This window comes from Rhizomucor pusillus, assembly GCF_041956525.1.
Source record: "Rhizomucor pusillus strain CBS 183.67 unplaced genomic scaffold VTP01scaffold_8, whole genome shotgun sequence".
NCBI classification, from domain to species: Eukaryota; Fungi; Mucoromycota; class Mucoromycetes; order Mucorales; family Lichtheimiaceae; genus Rhizomucor; species Rhizomucor pusillus.
The window spans coordinates 241141-256915 of NW_027192150.1; the positions used below are offsets into that span (position 1 = coordinate 241141).

Genomic DNA, 15775 nt, shown 5'->3' on the forward strand with positions numbered 1-15775 from the left:
AAGAGAGAAAAAAGTTGACAGCAGCAGTAAACAGAGGAAGGAACGAAAACACTTGAAAGAAATAAAGGTGCAATGTTCTTTGTGTTTGATCCTTTCTCAAGCTTAACCTCGATTGGGAATAACGGGCAATGACATAAAATGATGGTCAATGGCTTTTAGTTTCACACTATAAACTTGTGCTTCCTTGCAACTCATCAAATGTACGTGAGGTAGCAATATTGGCTCTGCCGGCTATGTGCATGGATCACACGCTTGACGACCATTCTTGAATTCACGGAACTCCGGCCGCTCCGACACGAGAGAAAAGAAATAAAACCTGTTTGCATCAGTGTGCATTTCCCCCTTTCTTCCGTTGTTTCCTTCCTTTGCTGCTCTTTATCTACGCGGGTATCCACTGCTACTACTAAGGCTACTACTGCTAGCACTGTTTGCTGTTGCACTGCGCTGTGGCCTGCTAAGCCAAAGCTGGAAGAGGACCTGCATGTCCGGTCTCTGAGGATGCGTCATACAGCCGTGTATAACGGGTGTTTCGCCGCCATTGTAATACGTTAATCGAATGTTTTCACCAGGAATAATTTGTGCAAGTTCTCCCTAAAAATGGAACGTGTAAGTCGCCGTTGGATCACATCGGTTGTCGTACAGCATGGATTACTTACAGTGTCCACCTTCCTTACTTCAATGAAGTGCGAATCTATAGCAATAATATATGGATGCTGATAGACGACATGGTCCGGGGTGCCCTCCCACGCACACAGCAACGGTGATCTATGATGGTGTCATAAGGTCACTTGGCAAAAAAAAAAGGACTATGATCGGTCTTGTAACTTTATTGATCCGCTTACCTTCCAGCACCGCGATTTACTAAAGATCCATTGCGATTGTTGACGTAAAAGGCAAACCGGTTGTAGCAAAGCAGAAACTTGTCCTGAATGCGATACATTGCCAGCGGTTTCAATGGTTCCGTATGACGCTGCACAAAGTTGAACTGAGGATCTGCGCTGTCTGGGATGTTGCGTCCTCCCACACCAAGGTTCTCTGGATCGATGATTTCAAATCCTCGTGAATCCACCACAACGCTCACTTTGGATTTCAGAAAGTGGATGTTGCTTGCTTCTGCTCCCACATAGAAATCCTAAATATGGAATTTGCAGTTTAGAGATAGGGATTTTGAATGAGAAAAGTTCTCCAACATTACCTTGTATTTCTTGAACCATGAATGGCTGGATCCCCGCCCGAGGAACCCAGTGCGCTGTGTAAGCAGCTTGACGTTTCTGGGATCCCTTAAATCGCAAGCAGGTTCCAGCGCAACAAAGAAACTGCTTGTTCCCTTCTTCCTTCGGTAGACAACCAAGTGTCTGTTGTTGCAGTAGCCAACCTGGAAGAATGTAACACTCTGTGCCAGTTCTTGGGACGGTCCCGAAGTTGGCGTATTTGACTTTACTGAATCCAGCGGGTAGGCTCGCAAAGTTTTATCTAATTTATCATCCCTTATGTTTAGCAATGGGCTCTGTGCTAAATTCTTTTCAGCTAACTTACCAGCCAAAACGAGCAAAATATGATGTCGTTCCATGATAGCTACTTGCGTCACATTGTCACAAATAATAACGCGCGAGGCGTCGTTTTGTCCGACTGTCATGACATATACACCGATATCCGTGCCAATCACTAATTTATAATCACCCTGTGCAGACACTAGAAAAAGATGGGAGAAAGTTTTAATACATGCGTCAAGTGCACACAACAAGTTCACTTACTGAAGGGCACGGAGCAATTGATCCTGGCCTGGTTACCGACACCTGCGGCAGCAAAGTATCGGAAAGACGAGTCATCAAGTACACGCAGTTCATATACGTCGTTTTCACCCTGTCTCTTCTTCAACGCCGCCTTGGCATCCTCGATGGCTTTGACCCATTTTTGCTTCTCTTCAGGAGAAGCGCAGAAAAAGTGGTACGTGCCGTCACGCTGACCAAGATGCTGCAGAGTAAGCGACACTCCCTGGAGCATGTAAGAGCTGGAGGTGCTAGGCAGTGGCGAGCGGCTTGACGAACTCTGCCCAGCATAGTCGCTACCAATTTGCACAAACAGCATCTGCAGCGGGATGGGCCGCTTCCAGATTCGATATTCATCGCCAGAGTTGGTCTTGCGTATTTTGGTCATCAAGAATAGATGGTCGAATACGAATGCATGGATATCAGATCTTTCCGTCATTTCAATGCCTTGACTGCGTCGTTTCAGGTCTCCTTGGTGATACAATTTCCGATGCGGATCTTTGAGCTGCAAATCGTGACTCTCGCCTTGCCTGGAAGTGAGCATATCATCGATCTTTAAGATCTCTACGTGCTGCTCAAACACTGCCGCTTGCGCATCCGATTTAGCCGCAATGGCACTGACGACTTCGTTGCAGCGTACTAGATAGGCATAGTCAGGGTGATCTTCGTCCGTCTTTTTGATGATGGGTTTAAGCAGGAGAGGATATCGCTGCATACGAGTCACTGGATTCAGCAAAAAGTGCCGGAACGCAAGTCTTTTCATTCGACTGTTTTTTTCGACTTCGGCGATGAAGCGTGCAAATTCTGGGTTGTTTCGTTTCTCAATATTAACCAAATATTCAGCCAGTTTCACTCTTGGCGTGTACGAAATAAAAGGCTTTTCAAAGTAGGCAAAGTGCTGCACCAAGATATCGCCAATCATGGGTACACATTTTTGATCGAATCGACGCTGCAAGTCCAACAAATCCTTGAACAATGCGTGGCTGATCTCCCGCAGTTCTTCGTAGTTATTGAATACTTGCTTGATAAACTGCTTTCGACGGCTCGGTTCGATAATATTGGACTCTGCCAGGGGTTGCACAATGACCTACTGTGAGTGAGTACGCCGTCCCTCTCCAAGACTAATAAACATGTACCTCATGCATTGTATCAAGATCGTCTCTGTAGCTTTCCTCAGAGTAAATCATCTCATTGATAGCTTCCTGTCGATCACGTTCGCGCTTCGACACACTTTCCAACAATTCTCGGGGAACACGTGCAGACCATGGTATATGCGGGTAGGACTAAACAGACGCCAGAGCTTAGCCATAGTCTCATACTTTTTCCACGCGATCTTTGCTGCTGCATTCCTTACCTTGTCAGAGTCTACAGGCGCCAGTGATTCTACTGAAGATTGACGGGAGAGGTTCGCATGTGTCTATGTGCAACAAAGTAAATGTCTTTTCCGGTTGGGAGAGAGGTTCTTCCTTTTGTTCCTTTTTTTGCGTACCATAATCTCCTCCTCAAAAACACTGGGCTTGTTCGGACACTTTGGCGCATAGCACCCTCCTTCTCCAGGCTCGCATCCATAGGTATAACATCTGGTCAAGCTAGTAAAGACGCCGTTGGGGACATCGTCATCCGAGGCATCTTCGTCAAAGGTATATATCTCATCTGGCGAGTTGTACACAACACCAGTGATGAGAGATTTGTGGTTGTAGTGTACTGGCTGGAACAATGCCGGTTTAGCGTGCATCAGCGCATTGGCAATAAGAATACAGTATCCATCCGGAATATTCTTGTGCGCCAATGTCTCTCGCAATGCTTTCTAATTTACAGTAAAATTTTTGCATTTAGGCTATTCATGTATATACATCACATAGACCTTCATATGCAACTTACGACAACTTCTTGGCCAGTGAAAGATTCGGGGTATTCATTCGCACAGAACAATTCACGGACGTTTTCCAGTGCCTTGATCTTCTTCTTAACGGCGTCAGAAAGTGCAGACAAGAGTGAATAATCGGTATCTGCCACTTGCAATCGAGACATGGTAGAATTCCGGTGCTCCTGCTTATCCGGATGTGGGTCTTGCTCTGGAACAACCTGCTGTCCATCCTCCTGCTGGTGCTGCTGATTTTGCGACACCGCGCTGACCTGAGTCTCCTTGACTTCAAGTTCATTGTCTGCTGCGCGTGGCTCGAGTCGGTGCACCGGTGTTGGCGGAGGCTGGTCATCGACAGTTGCAGCAGCGTAATTGTTGTTGTTAACGGTGGTGGTGGTATTGATCGCGGTGACGCTGTTGCCATGATGGAATGCAAAGTATTCCTCCTCATCGCTGGAATCCGGCGAAACGGGTACGAATCCAGGGTCTCCGTTCTTCCCTCCAAGATTCGACGTATCAATGGAATCGGGGATGGTATACTTTGGTCTCTCGATAGTGGTGATTGTCATTTTCAGAGACGACGGGGTGCGCCGGTGGTGAGTTGCATTGCTGATTGACGATGAATAATACGATGAAGGGGTGTACGTGCTTGTAGAAGAATCGGAATTACCATACACAGGTCTGTAAGACTGAGCAGCATATTCTTCAGAGGAGGTTCTCGAATATCCGACCGGAGGTGGAGGATATGCTGCTGCCGGTTGTTGCTGAGTGTTATAATATGCCGCCGTGGGATATTGTTGCTGTGGTGGCTGCTGCTGGGGAAGCGGCTGCTGCTGCTGCATATATTGATAGGCATGGCGTGCAGAAGGCGAGCCTGGAGGAGTTCTGCGTACTTGATAATCGAGGTACATATGGTTTTCGTAATACGGGGCGGTTGCGCTATAGTACTTTGCACTATCAACGATACCTTGCTCGTTGCCGCTCTGACGACGAGCAGCATAGTTATCATTGCCGTAGTACCGATACGACATATTCTGCAAAAGTAAGTAAAAAAATGAGCGACACAAGGCCCTGAAAGCAGGTACGCAAGAAGTAAAATACAAACATGATGTTGCAGCGATTGGCCTCGTTGCTGAGGAATCGTGTTGTTGCTACCTTGTCCGTTGGTGAACTCGTTAAGGTACGAGTCGACGCTGTTGACAAGACTGCCCATGGTGCCGGGAGCCGCTTGATTGTCGTAAGGTCCGTTATGCTGTCCAGACATTGCAGTGGTGGGATGAAGCGAGCGCCACTTGCGTTCTTTTTACTTTGCTAGCTTTTTTTGGGCAGAAAAGTGCGTGTCGCAGTAAAGCACCTTAACAACCGTGAAAGCCCCCAGGAAACAGAAAGAAGCCTATGGTTTGCTTCTCGAAGAAGAAATTAAAAAAGATGAGAATCTCAACGGGCTCGAGCTTCACCGACTGTTGAATCTCAGTTTCGGAGGAGTGTGCAGCGCGCGGCAGAGCAAAATTGCCCCGTTGTTGCCGTTAGGTTGAATAAAAGGACATACACGTTTAAGCTAAAACAAGGGTGCATAGAGAAAGATCATGGTAGGAACTTCTACGAAGCAATAATCCAACGTAATTACAATGGCGGCGCTCGCGTCCTATTCAACAACTAATGGACCTCTTTGTTGTACTACGACGAAAGCATGATGGATGTCGCTGACACCATGATCAATGACACTAGACTTTGTCGCGTCTCCAGGAACTATAATTAAATCTACAAGCAAGGAGATACAACTATGTCCCTGTTTTTGACGTATGTATTTTACGGGAGCATTTTTTGGCGGCGCCGGTACAGTGCATGACAGCAAGAATAGCATCGCATGTCTATTAATGGGAGACCCGTGCTATTTTCGAAAGAAGTAAAAGGATGTATGCAAATATAACATAATAGCAAGCATCTCATATTCGCTTTTCAAATGTATAAGTATCAGATATCTAGAAGAAGATGACAAGAGGTTGCTTGCATCCTTGCAAAGATGTGTCCTTCTCTTCTGTTGCATAGCTTCCTGCTGGCTTATCACGAACCCCGGGTCAGAAAGTTAAAGTCCAAGATCGAGGCGGTGACATTTATATTGCAAGTATATATTTAGGAAAGCATTCCAGCAACAGCAGCAGTAGGAAAAATGGGAAACATCTTCTTAATCATCCATTACTAAAGCAAGTAAATTGTGCTACCTTTTATACATTGATATGTAACGCCAGAGCTACAGACAACAAAGGGAGAGAAACAGCTAACTGAAATGTCAATGGTAATAGGAAAGGAAAGAGAAAGAAGAATTTTGTATGGATACAGTGTAAACGGGGGGAATTCTTTACATACAAGCAAAGAAAAAAAAAGAAAGGGGAAACCGGAACTGGAGAGAGGGGGTATATACAAAGAAATGCAAAGGAATGATGTTTCACGCGCAAAAGGGTATTAGCAACAAACGGATACTTTGCTTGCACTGGATTGTTTCCGTGGTCTCCACCATCCGTCGCTCTGCTCCGCCGTCTGCTCCGCAGTGTTTCCGAGTGACAAGACTTTGGACGTTGTCTTTACCATCCTGCGCTTCCATGATAAGGGGCGGAACATTGATTTCTTGCTAGTGCTATTGCTGTTGCTGTTATCAACGGACGACGGTGTGGCGGCGGGGCGCATACTGGATGATGATGATCGCGGAGGTTTTGCTGCTGCTGGCGCTGGTGCCTGCTGCTGCTGCTCTATTGATAGCAAATTTTGCTGTTTCTGATGAGCCTCAAGTAGCTTCTGTTCGTACTCGCGCAGTTGGTACAAAAGACCAAGGTTAGGACTGATGCCAGGCGCCCGCGCCTTGACGTAATCGTAAGCTTCTTGCATGCCGAGCCCGAGGGATTTCATGACATAGGCAATGATCACAGTTGCAGAGCGTGCGACGCCGCATTGGCAGTGGACAAGGATTGTTTGGTTGGATTCGCGTGCGGTGTCAATGGCGGCAAGAGCAACATCGAGCTCTTCGACGAGATTATCTTGGTTGTGTGCCCACGGCAATTTTTTGTAACGCATTGTTGTTTGTTCATTTGTTGAAGAATTGATGGATAATACGGACGACTGTCGCCTTTTGTTGCTGTAAGACACATTGTTGCTACGTCCGGCGGCGTCAAACGGGTGTAGTTTGTTTGCATCCATACGGGGCGAAGGCAAAGGCAACGTTGTGATAGTGTAAAGACTGCTGGCAACGCTGCTAGCAGTGGAAGCACGCGAGAGAGACGGTGATGGCAGAACATTATTATTGTTGTTGTTCACGGTATCTTCAAATGGCTGGAACGTGTGTTCTTGAGGGTGATAGACTTCAGCGGCTACGTTCAACATATAGGTGATGGATAACTGGCGGAGGTGAGCAAGATCCAATGCGTTTTGCTCTGCTCCGAGGTAGAGATTGTCCATGATTCGCACGGGACCTTGAGCGTAGGGACCTTTCTGCATATGTGCTACCCGAGGAGTTACAGGAGCAGATATGAGACGGGCTGTGCTGTCATTGAGACAAAGAGATAAGTTTTTGTTGTTACGTCGGCGACTTGCAAGACCAGTGGACGAGGAGCTCGCAGCAAACGAGAACGGACGCTGCGGCAAAGTGGCGCTAGTTACAGGCGTGCTGTTTGTTGCGAGCGGGCTGGTCATCGTCGCTCAGTTGAAGCAGAGAGAAAGAGAGAAAAAAAAAAGACAGGCACAGAAAACGACTGCACTATATATATGCGTGTAAAGGAGACTATATAAGACGCATTTTATTAACCTTTCATTGCTTCTTTCTTTTCGGCGTATAATCGGTTGGGGGACGTTAATTTGAGTTTCCATAAATTGCTCGACCAATCACAGACGTGTCGTCCTAATTGCTTCAAGGCTGTGTGCAACTGTACAGATCCAGTCCAGACCTTCAATGGCAAAATCAAAACACAAGAGCGCGCGAAATCAGTGTACGACATTGATAAAACCTATCCGTATCCGTGATTCCGAACGGACGACATTGTTTCCCATTTGTTGTTAATGAAACTGATAAGACGAATCTTGGCTCTTGGGGTTGTTGTGTGTTAATCTTTGGTAATCGAAGTATTGCATATCCCCGCCCCTGCGGAACGTCCTAAAGTTGCCGCAATCCCGATACTTGTATGATGTACACCTTTTCCAAAAATTAATGTTGCTGCAAATTGTCGTTTTGGGGTATAAATGTATTATAAAATTTCACAAAATGCGACATTACTTTCTGGAAAGAGTGTACATGATATTGAGAACAACTTTGTATTCCTGACCTGGCTTTGAAAAGAAAAAAAAGATGGATCTTCTCCATTACAAATTTCCACTTGTGTGCATACTTGTTATTGTTTAGCTTCGATTGGTATATATGGATAAATTGATGTATTCTTCTATACTAGTAAGTATTTTTGCTCCTCCTCCACCCCCTCTTTATTCTTTAGACGCCATGCTAGAATGCTCCATCGGACCAGATACAGTATAGTACCCTGTGCAGGATGATATCAGCTTCACGGGTCCCTAAGCCATGCGAGATCATCACATCTCTCCATCAAGGATTATAGGAGTAGACAACGACGACAAGGACAATTATTATTTTCTTTCTAACTCCTGAGGGGCGTAAATTTTCCTTGTTCTCCTCAAACTCGATTGTATAATAGTTACATGTTGTGTGTGCATTGGAGAGAATGATCGGAAAGGAAGCCGACAACAATTGGTTCGGAGATGTCGCCCTGGACGACGAGGACAACATTGTTGTTGTTATTGGGATGTGTAAGAAAATCAAACTAAAAAAATTAGGCGCTCACTAATTAAGAAGCATCATCATCTCTTTCTCTTTTTTAGCGGCGGGCTACGTAGCAGACTCCTCCCTCCTCCACTGCGTGCTGCTGAAAAAGGGAATGGGCGCTCAATTCCCGGTCAGCTTTGCAGTTTACTTATGCAAGCTTGCTACATCTCGGGAAATCCACGCCTTAAAATAGGCAACCAAATACAGCAGTGACAATCAGTGCGCAGGAATGCACCACCAGCCCGCATCGCATTTAAAGTTTACCGCTCAACGTTTGATGCATGCTATATATCAAAGAAAAAAGATTTCTTTCATGTCAAAGATGCAAGCGCCGCCTTTTGATTATGTATGAATCTCCATGTTACATTCGGAGCAGGAGCAACAGCTTATCCTGATTCGGTAGGATCGTCATCTTACCCTGTCTTGAAGCAATGCTGGGTGGCGCTGCTTGAAAGAATGCTAAGAAGAACGGATAAATCTCACTCGTGATCGGTCTTGTTACATACCTTACATAAAACGGTGGCGCATTTCCGTCATAGCTCTTCTAATGGATGTTGGGGGAGGTGGATGGCTGTGTAAGCTTTCGTTGGTAAATTACTTGTTGCCATATAAGGAGCTAGCTTTGGTAAGCCAAGCGGAATGACGTTACCCTGGTAACACGAACTGCAAAAAGGGCCAATGCTGTATATGGCTGGGCCGCCTTGCTGGATCAAATTTGACACATCATATCCAGCTGCCACTAAAAGCAACATCTACAATTCTGCTTACTCAGATCGTCTAGGTCAGTTTCTACCGCGGTTCACTCGGCAGCCGGCATTGGAAACGGCCCGTTGTCGTCAATCGATCATATTTTCAGATATCGAGTAAGTTTATTGTACAGAAATAAACGCAAATGAGGTTTATACACATTGCAGCCATCAGACATGGCGAACAAAAAAAAAAACGAAATACAAAAGCAAAAAAAATTCATAGAAAGAAATTATCGACCGGCACCAATGTCTTGGTGTCCTCCGTGAATTGGGATAGCATTCTGAGGAATATCAGTGATGGGAGCACGAGGTTCCTTAGGACCCCACTTTGAGGGTAGCTGATGCTTGGTGCATGCCTTGTATTCATCGAGAGTCTTTAGGTCGCTGTTATCTTCGGGCGTTTCGTCGCCAGCTCTGCCGGGACCTTCGGCAGCCGCTGGGTCTCGAGGATCCATGCGATCCAACGCACTGCAGCAACAGAGATTATGTATGTAAATACCACGCACGCAAAAAAAAAGGTTCATGCAGCAGCGTTGTAATGTATACTTACGCTTGCACTTCAGATTTTGCCAAGTGACCCCAGCCTTGGCTGATCTTCTTTTCATTGTCGCTGTAGCCGGTACCGCTATGGCGATCGAACTGACGTCGGCCGTCAAGCTGTCTGGTTCCGCCTCCCAAGCTGTGATCGGCTTCATCTGCGTGCTTGGCGCGTTGAGGGATAAACACTGGATTGTTCTTTTCCTCAGTTTCCCACTTGCCAGCAGCTGCGGAAGGCTCGTTGGCACCAAGGTCGTGGCCATGCTTTCGGTCAGGCGGAGACACTGATGATACCCTTGTCAGAACAAGAAAGAAAAGATGATAAAGTATAACAATAGATTTACCTGCAATGCCGTACTTCTTCTTGCGCTCTTCTTCGCGCAGCTCACGTCGCGTAGGTTTGTGGTCTTCATCCTTCTTTTTGATTTCTATGGGGGCGGTGTTGCCCAACTTGTCAAGCTTGGTATCGTCAGCACCGATAACAGTGTCGTATTGGTAGTGGCTCATGGTGACAGTCTTTGAAAGAGAAGTATATTAAAGTGAGAAATCAAGACATGGATCCCTTACTCAAATAGCTTCGGATGTGTCGCGATTTGAATCCCAATACCCATCACCATGACGCTACATATTATGCAACGCAGCAAAATTGTCATTCGATGAAAGTCATCGAAACACCATCCCTTTCCCACTATAGGCAATCGTTTATGCATACTCGTTACGTGAATAAAAATTATCGTTGGATGAGAGGAGGCTTCGTTGCATTTCTTTTTTACAGATGCATCGTTTGCCTGCATGTCACCAATAGTAACTTTCTTGTCTTTGTTCATATTCTTCTACATATGACAATAAATCATGTCCCGGAGACAAGATCACCACAAAGCTGGCATGTAACTAACTTTTTTTCCCTCTTTTCAAGGCATGCTTCTACCAGCCGGATGCTCTAGAAAACATGTTTCAATTTCCAGGGACCGCTCGTATAGGATCGTTTAAATCAAAAACAGAGTGGAAGCGTGCTGGCTTTATCTTCCATCGGCATCAAACGAAGGAGGCATGAAGAAGGCGATGCATATTGTGTCACCGGGTAAAAGCATATCCACGCTTGAAGGTTCAAGGAGCAGAGCGCAACTCTAAAAGCCGACCAACGATCTTCTCTTCTTCTATTATAATCATATGCCATCACCGTCACTCTTCAGAACGACGACAGCAGCAGCAGGCTCGTTAGTGCTCCCTTTGGCCAGAATCCGAGCTGCACGCTACACGACAGTCGAGAAGGGCCGACTCGTAGAGCAGTGGTTCGATGCATTTAGGAACAAGAAAATCGTCGAGCAAGATATCATCGCAGCCTCGCAGTTTAATCTGATGGGCAACACGATGGACCATCCAGTATACAACGGAGCGCGTTTGCCCGAGAACGGGACAGAGCTTCCTCCAGCCTGGCACCTGGCGTACTTTCCTCCGCGCGTTCTGGAGGAAGATCTTTCGTCTGACGGATACGAGCAAGAGTGGAAACCTCCCTCGCCTTTTAACCATCGCATGTGGGCCGGTGGCGAACTAAAGTGGAATCCAGATAACCCGCTCAGGGTGGGCGACGCTGCCCAGATGGAATCGTCCTTGCGCGACGTCCAGTTCAGACCTGCTGGGCGACGGGGTGATTCTGTTTTCATCTGGGTAGATAAGCATATCAGCAACGCCAAAGGCTGGGCCATGACTGAATCGAGATGTTGGGTGTACGTCGACGACAAGAGCAGCAGCAGCCCAGCACCAATAAAGGAAAAGTCTCCCATGCAAGATAAAGGTAATGCGGTCAGCCGATTCTCACGCTGCTGCTGGTTCATCAACAAAAATAAGCTTTTCCCAAACAAAGACATGGAGCAAGCAGAATAATCTAATCATAGTTTATTACCCCAGATGCATCGTCTTCGTCTTCCAAACCCCAATCCTCGGAACCGTCTCCTCCTTCTCCTCAACCTGATTTCTCGCTCGACTTGACGCCAAGTCCAATCCTGCTATTCCGTTTCTCTTCGCTCACTTTCAATTCACATCTTATCCACTACGATCATCTGTATGCAACCAACGTTGAACATCACAGAGGTATGCAGAGTTACAGTTGCGTTCTTATAGAATTAGTAAATCTGATCAAATTTGGCGCCTACTTCTCCGCCATCGCCGCGCGTTAGGATGTCTCGTCCACGGCCCGATGTCGTTCTGGCTCATGGTCAACCAGCTGAACGACCATCTAAAGAAAAACAACGCCGGAAAAGTCATCAAATCATTCAAGTATCGATGCAAGTCGCCTCTCGTGGTGAACGAGCCGCTCAAGGTCCAAGGCAAACTTAGCTCCGACCATCCGGATCAATTTGAACTTTGGGTTGCTGATCATCAAGGCAAGCAAGCAGTCAAGGGAACAGCCATTGTTGGATGATTTTTGTACACTGATGTTGGCAAGAAAGGATCAACCTTTTAGTTTTTGACTGATTGACAAAATAAAGATAATACTAATATGATAATCAAATATATCACACTAAAGGGAAGGGGAAGGAGAATATAGATAGAAAGTTACTGACATTTTGCTATCAATAATACGATACTACTATACAGCGAACAAAAGGAGGGAGGCACAGACAAAGAAATAAACGGATAATAGGTGGAATATATATATGACACAGACAGCGCGAGAAGGAGGGAAAGGGGAGGGAGAGAAGTTAGTACAAGAAAGAAGGCGGGAAAGATGTAGATGTGTGTGTGTGTGTGAGTTTGGCTTGTTTGGTTGGTGAGTTTGAGAGAGATTTTATAACTTTTTTCTCGCTTTTCACACTTCTTTAGTGGGCGGTCTCGATATACTGGATATTGTGGGATTTATTATCGTCTGATGAAGAGGACACGCTCGTTCCCGAAACTTCTTCGTGTTCTTCTTCGGTGAACAAATCCTTGTTTTTCTTCTTCTTGGAATGGTCGTCGAGACTCTTGCCGGTTGTTTCGGGCATGCAGAAAATGACAAAGAGCAGGCCAACAAAGTTGATGGCTGCAAAAACGCAGAAGCTATAGTCGCCGAGGTTGTTGTTCATTTGTGGCCAGATGGTGTTGATGATAAAGTTGAAGAGCCAGTTGGATGCGTTGCCGAGAGCTGAGCCGGGAGGAAGTGCGCGAAGAGGTAAAAGTTCCGGAGCAATCAACCAGGGAATGACACCGCAGCCCATACTGTAGGTGAATGTAAAGAGAATAGCTATTTTTTAAAAAGAAAAAGAAATTAGTCACTGAATAATACGATGTGGACTAGCCGGACTTACCAGCTGTTATCACCAAGCCTGCAAGTTGATCGGCGGCTGCTGAAGCACTACCAATAACCAGGAACACGGAAGCGATGGTCATACCGGCCAAGGAGATAATCATGAATCCCTTGCGGCCGACTTTGTGCATGAGGATAACCGAGATGAAGGTTGCGACAATGTTGCCGGTAGCGTTTGCGAGCGAAATGTTGGTAGCAAGCGTCTTTTGGCCGTTGAAAACTGTAGTCAAGAAACCAACAGAGTAGACTGTATCCCGAGAAAAATCATCTTAGCATCAAAGCTGTGAGTTCGTGCAAATAAACCATCGTCTTACCTGACATGGGACCGATACCACCGACTTGGTTGTAGGCTTGCAAGACCATGACGATAATTGTGTTCCAGGTGATACGCTTGTCTTTGAGAAGGATAATGTCGAGAACGGACATGCGGCGGCTACCTTCGTCGATTTCACGCTGGCGTGCTTTCAAAAGGTCGTCGAATTCCTTGTCAATGTCGGCACCAGCGCGAAGCTTTTGAAGTGCAGCGCGGGCTTTGTCGTATTGCTGGTTAGCGCAAAGTCGTCGGGGGCATTCAACGGTGAATAGGAGCAAGCAGCCGAGCTGGATTGCTGCAATGAAAGTGGGGATAGCCCACAAAAGGCGCCAGGTGGGAACGTAGCTCATGTAAAGACCGCAAACTTGCGTCAATAAAATGCCGAGGTTCAAGAACAATTCAAACAAACTTCCGAGTGCGCCGCGGCTCTTGGTTGTCGATATTTCTGAGACGTAGATTGCAACGGAAGATCCGCTCATGCCTGAAGCGATACCAACAAATGCACGACCGATGGAATACTGTAAAATGCAGCTTTGTGGTAAGAATGTTTTTGCGAAGGCAATTAGAGCATAGTGGATTTTTTGTTACCATGCCAATGTTGATTGCGCAAGCCGACAAGATACCACCAAGGATCATCCAGCCGCATGCAATCATGATATTGTCGCGACGTCCCAACCATACGTTGAGATACATGGTTGCCAAGCTGCCAACGAGACCACCGAGAGCGAAAGCACCGACGGTGTATCCCCTAGTGATTGATTGAACGCATAAAACTTTTAGGATAACCTATCCGTCGATTGATAAAGTTGGAAAAAAGAATTGTACCAGGTATAACTGTCCATGGGTAAACATGCTGGGAGGGCTCCAACGGGTATATTGCCATCTGTGCATTGAGAGATGACACCCTCAGGCATATTGGGTACACCTAATCAATTGAGATTTTTAAGTTTCCCATTCTTGAAAATGGAGGCATTACTAAATACGTACTGATATGCCAACCAACATTGAAACCGGATATAGCAGCAAGCACTGCACAGAATGTCATGTACAGCGGGAATCCTAAGTCTTCAGACCTGTTATGGGTATTTGTTCGCGACATAGTTGTTGATAAGCTTGTGTTCAGAGAGATAAAGATGTTGCGGGGGGGGGGTTGGATGGAAAAGATCCGCCCCCATTTATATCAAATCCCAAAAGAAGGCACTCCGAGCGACGGGAAAACGATTCGTGCGAGCTTGGATTAGCATGTGGGTAACAAATCGATCTTAGTCTGCCAAGTCCGCCAACTTGTCAGCGCCTTTGTAATCTTATCGCCAGATTAAGATAAGCGGCCTTTGAGCCACTGTGGGACGTGGTTGGTATATCGGCTTTCTGCGTGAGAAATATACCCAATTCTTAAAGGTCCGCGATGCGCTTGTCAATCCAGGCACACGGACTGGCCCCCCTAGCGACTCATATATGATGACATTGAAAACTACAAGCTTTAATGTAAATTTTTCATGGGACCATGGACCGCGGCATGAATACATCTAAGCGTAAAAATTCTCCTAGATGAAGCTAACAAACAATGGCGGTTTGTAAGCCTCTTTATTTTTGCTTGCTTTTCGACCATCTCGGGTTTACGTAGTAACTCTTTTTTTTTCTCAAACAACGAACGGGCACGAGGTCACATTTTGCCCGCGCGGCGAACGTTACCCCACACGAAGCAGTTACTGTTTCTTCTTGACTGAGTAACGTTGCAAAACATGACGAGATGGAATGCTACATTCCTTTTATGACCAAATTCCTTGCAACCGCTCCCCCGCCGCCCGCTTACCCCACACCAATTTGGCCTGGCCCACATTGCAGTGTCTAAATAAAGAAGAGGATCAAGTTTGACAAGCATGATCGAGCAGAGAGAGAGAAACTGGCGTCCAAAAGAATAATAATAAAAAGATATCTTAGATCGTCCAATGACGTTTGTCGTTCACGATATCCACTTTGCTGCTTCCCAGCACTGCTGCTTGGCAAATAATCTACTTCCACAACTTTACTGCACACGGAGGTCGAGACCGGTGCATCCATTGTCGCACCAGTTTCAACTCGAGGTCAATCAAGAAATAAACAGTGTGTGCACTTGGAGGCGTTTGTCCTTCCCCGCCCACCCGCCTTCATTCTTTACCCACGATTGACCTTTACGTCAAAGACGGTAGTCATGTGAGTTCACTTGATCGTTCAAAAAGGCAGTGTATTTCTGACACAAGGAATTATAGCGCCCCATCGACCACGACTTTAAACCTTGCGTTTAATTGCTCGTGGCTTACAATCAACTAATGGAAGCTGCAAATGTCTTGGACTTCGAGGTGGGAGTCTCAAATCCAAAACACCTGTTGGCCTGCTTCTCCTTTCACACACACACACACACACACATATATATATATATATATATATATATAACAACG

The 15775-nt window shown here is 46.1% G+C and overlaps 5 protein-coding genes across 5 annotated transcripts; 1 reads left to right on the top strand and 4 right to left on the bottom strand.

Annotated features, from left to right (window-relative positions):
- Nucleotides 1-375: 375 nt before the first annotated feature.
- On the bottom strand, nucleotides 376-4897 carry VTP01DRAFT_10073 (uncharacterized protein; the record flags this gene model as incomplete). Its single annotated transcript, XM_069378395.1, has 11 exons — nucleotides 376-591; nucleotides 657-765; nucleotides 843-1132; nucleotides 1196-1473; nucleotides 1537-1692; nucleotides 1755-2856; nucleotides 2906-3052; nucleotides 3124-3186; nucleotides 3259-3576; nucleotides 3651-4667; nucleotides 4739-4897. The coding sequence occupies 11 exons, from the start codon at nucleotides 4895-4897 to the stop codon at nucleotides 376-378; spliced, it is 3855 nt and encodes a 1284-aa protein (XP_069239498.1).
- Nucleotides 4898-6096: 1199 nt separating this feature from the next.
- Nucleotides 6097-7317, bottom strand: VTP01DRAFT_10074 (uncharacterized protein; the record flags this gene model as incomplete). Its single annotated transcript, XM_069378396.1, has 1 exon — nucleotides 6097-7317. One exon carries the CDS (start codon nucleotides 7315-7317, stop codon nucleotides 6097-6099), a length of 1221 nt encoding a protein of 406 aa, XP_069239499.1.
- A 2114-nt stretch (nucleotides 7318-9431) lies between these two features.
- Nucleotides 9432-10245, bottom strand: VTP01DRAFT_10075 (uncharacterized protein; the record flags this gene model as incomplete). Its single annotated transcript, XM_069378397.1, has 3 exons — nucleotides 9432-9669; nucleotides 9752-10022; nucleotides 10083-10245. 3 exons carry the CDS (start codon nucleotides 10243-10245, stop codon nucleotides 9432-9434), a joined length of 672 nt encoding a protein of 223 aa, XP_069239500.1.
- Nucleotides 10246-10908: 663 nt separating this feature from the next.
- On the top strand, nucleotides 10909-12160 carry VTP01DRAFT_10076 (uncharacterized protein; the record flags this gene model as incomplete). The annotated part of the gene is made up of 3 exons (XM_069378398.1): nucleotides 10909-11533; nucleotides 11647-11829; nucleotides 11916-12160. 3 exons carry the CDS (start codon nucleotides 10909-10911, stop codon nucleotides 12158-12160), a joined length of 1053 nt encoding a protein of 350 aa, XP_069239501.1.
- A 397-nt stretch (nucleotides 12161-12557) lies between these two features.
- Nucleotides 12558-14436, bottom strand: VTP01DRAFT_10077 (uncharacterized protein; the record flags this gene model as incomplete). The annotated part of the gene is made up of 6 exons (XM_069378399.1): nucleotides 12558-12961; nucleotides 13026-13271; nucleotides 13339-13855; nucleotides 13926-14085; nucleotides 14163-14262; nucleotides 14325-14436. The coding sequence occupies 6 exons, from the start codon at nucleotides 14434-14436 to the stop codon at nucleotides 12558-12560; spliced, it is 1539 nt and encodes a 512-aa protein (XP_069239502.1).
- Nucleotides 14437-15775: the final 1339 nt, after the last annotated feature.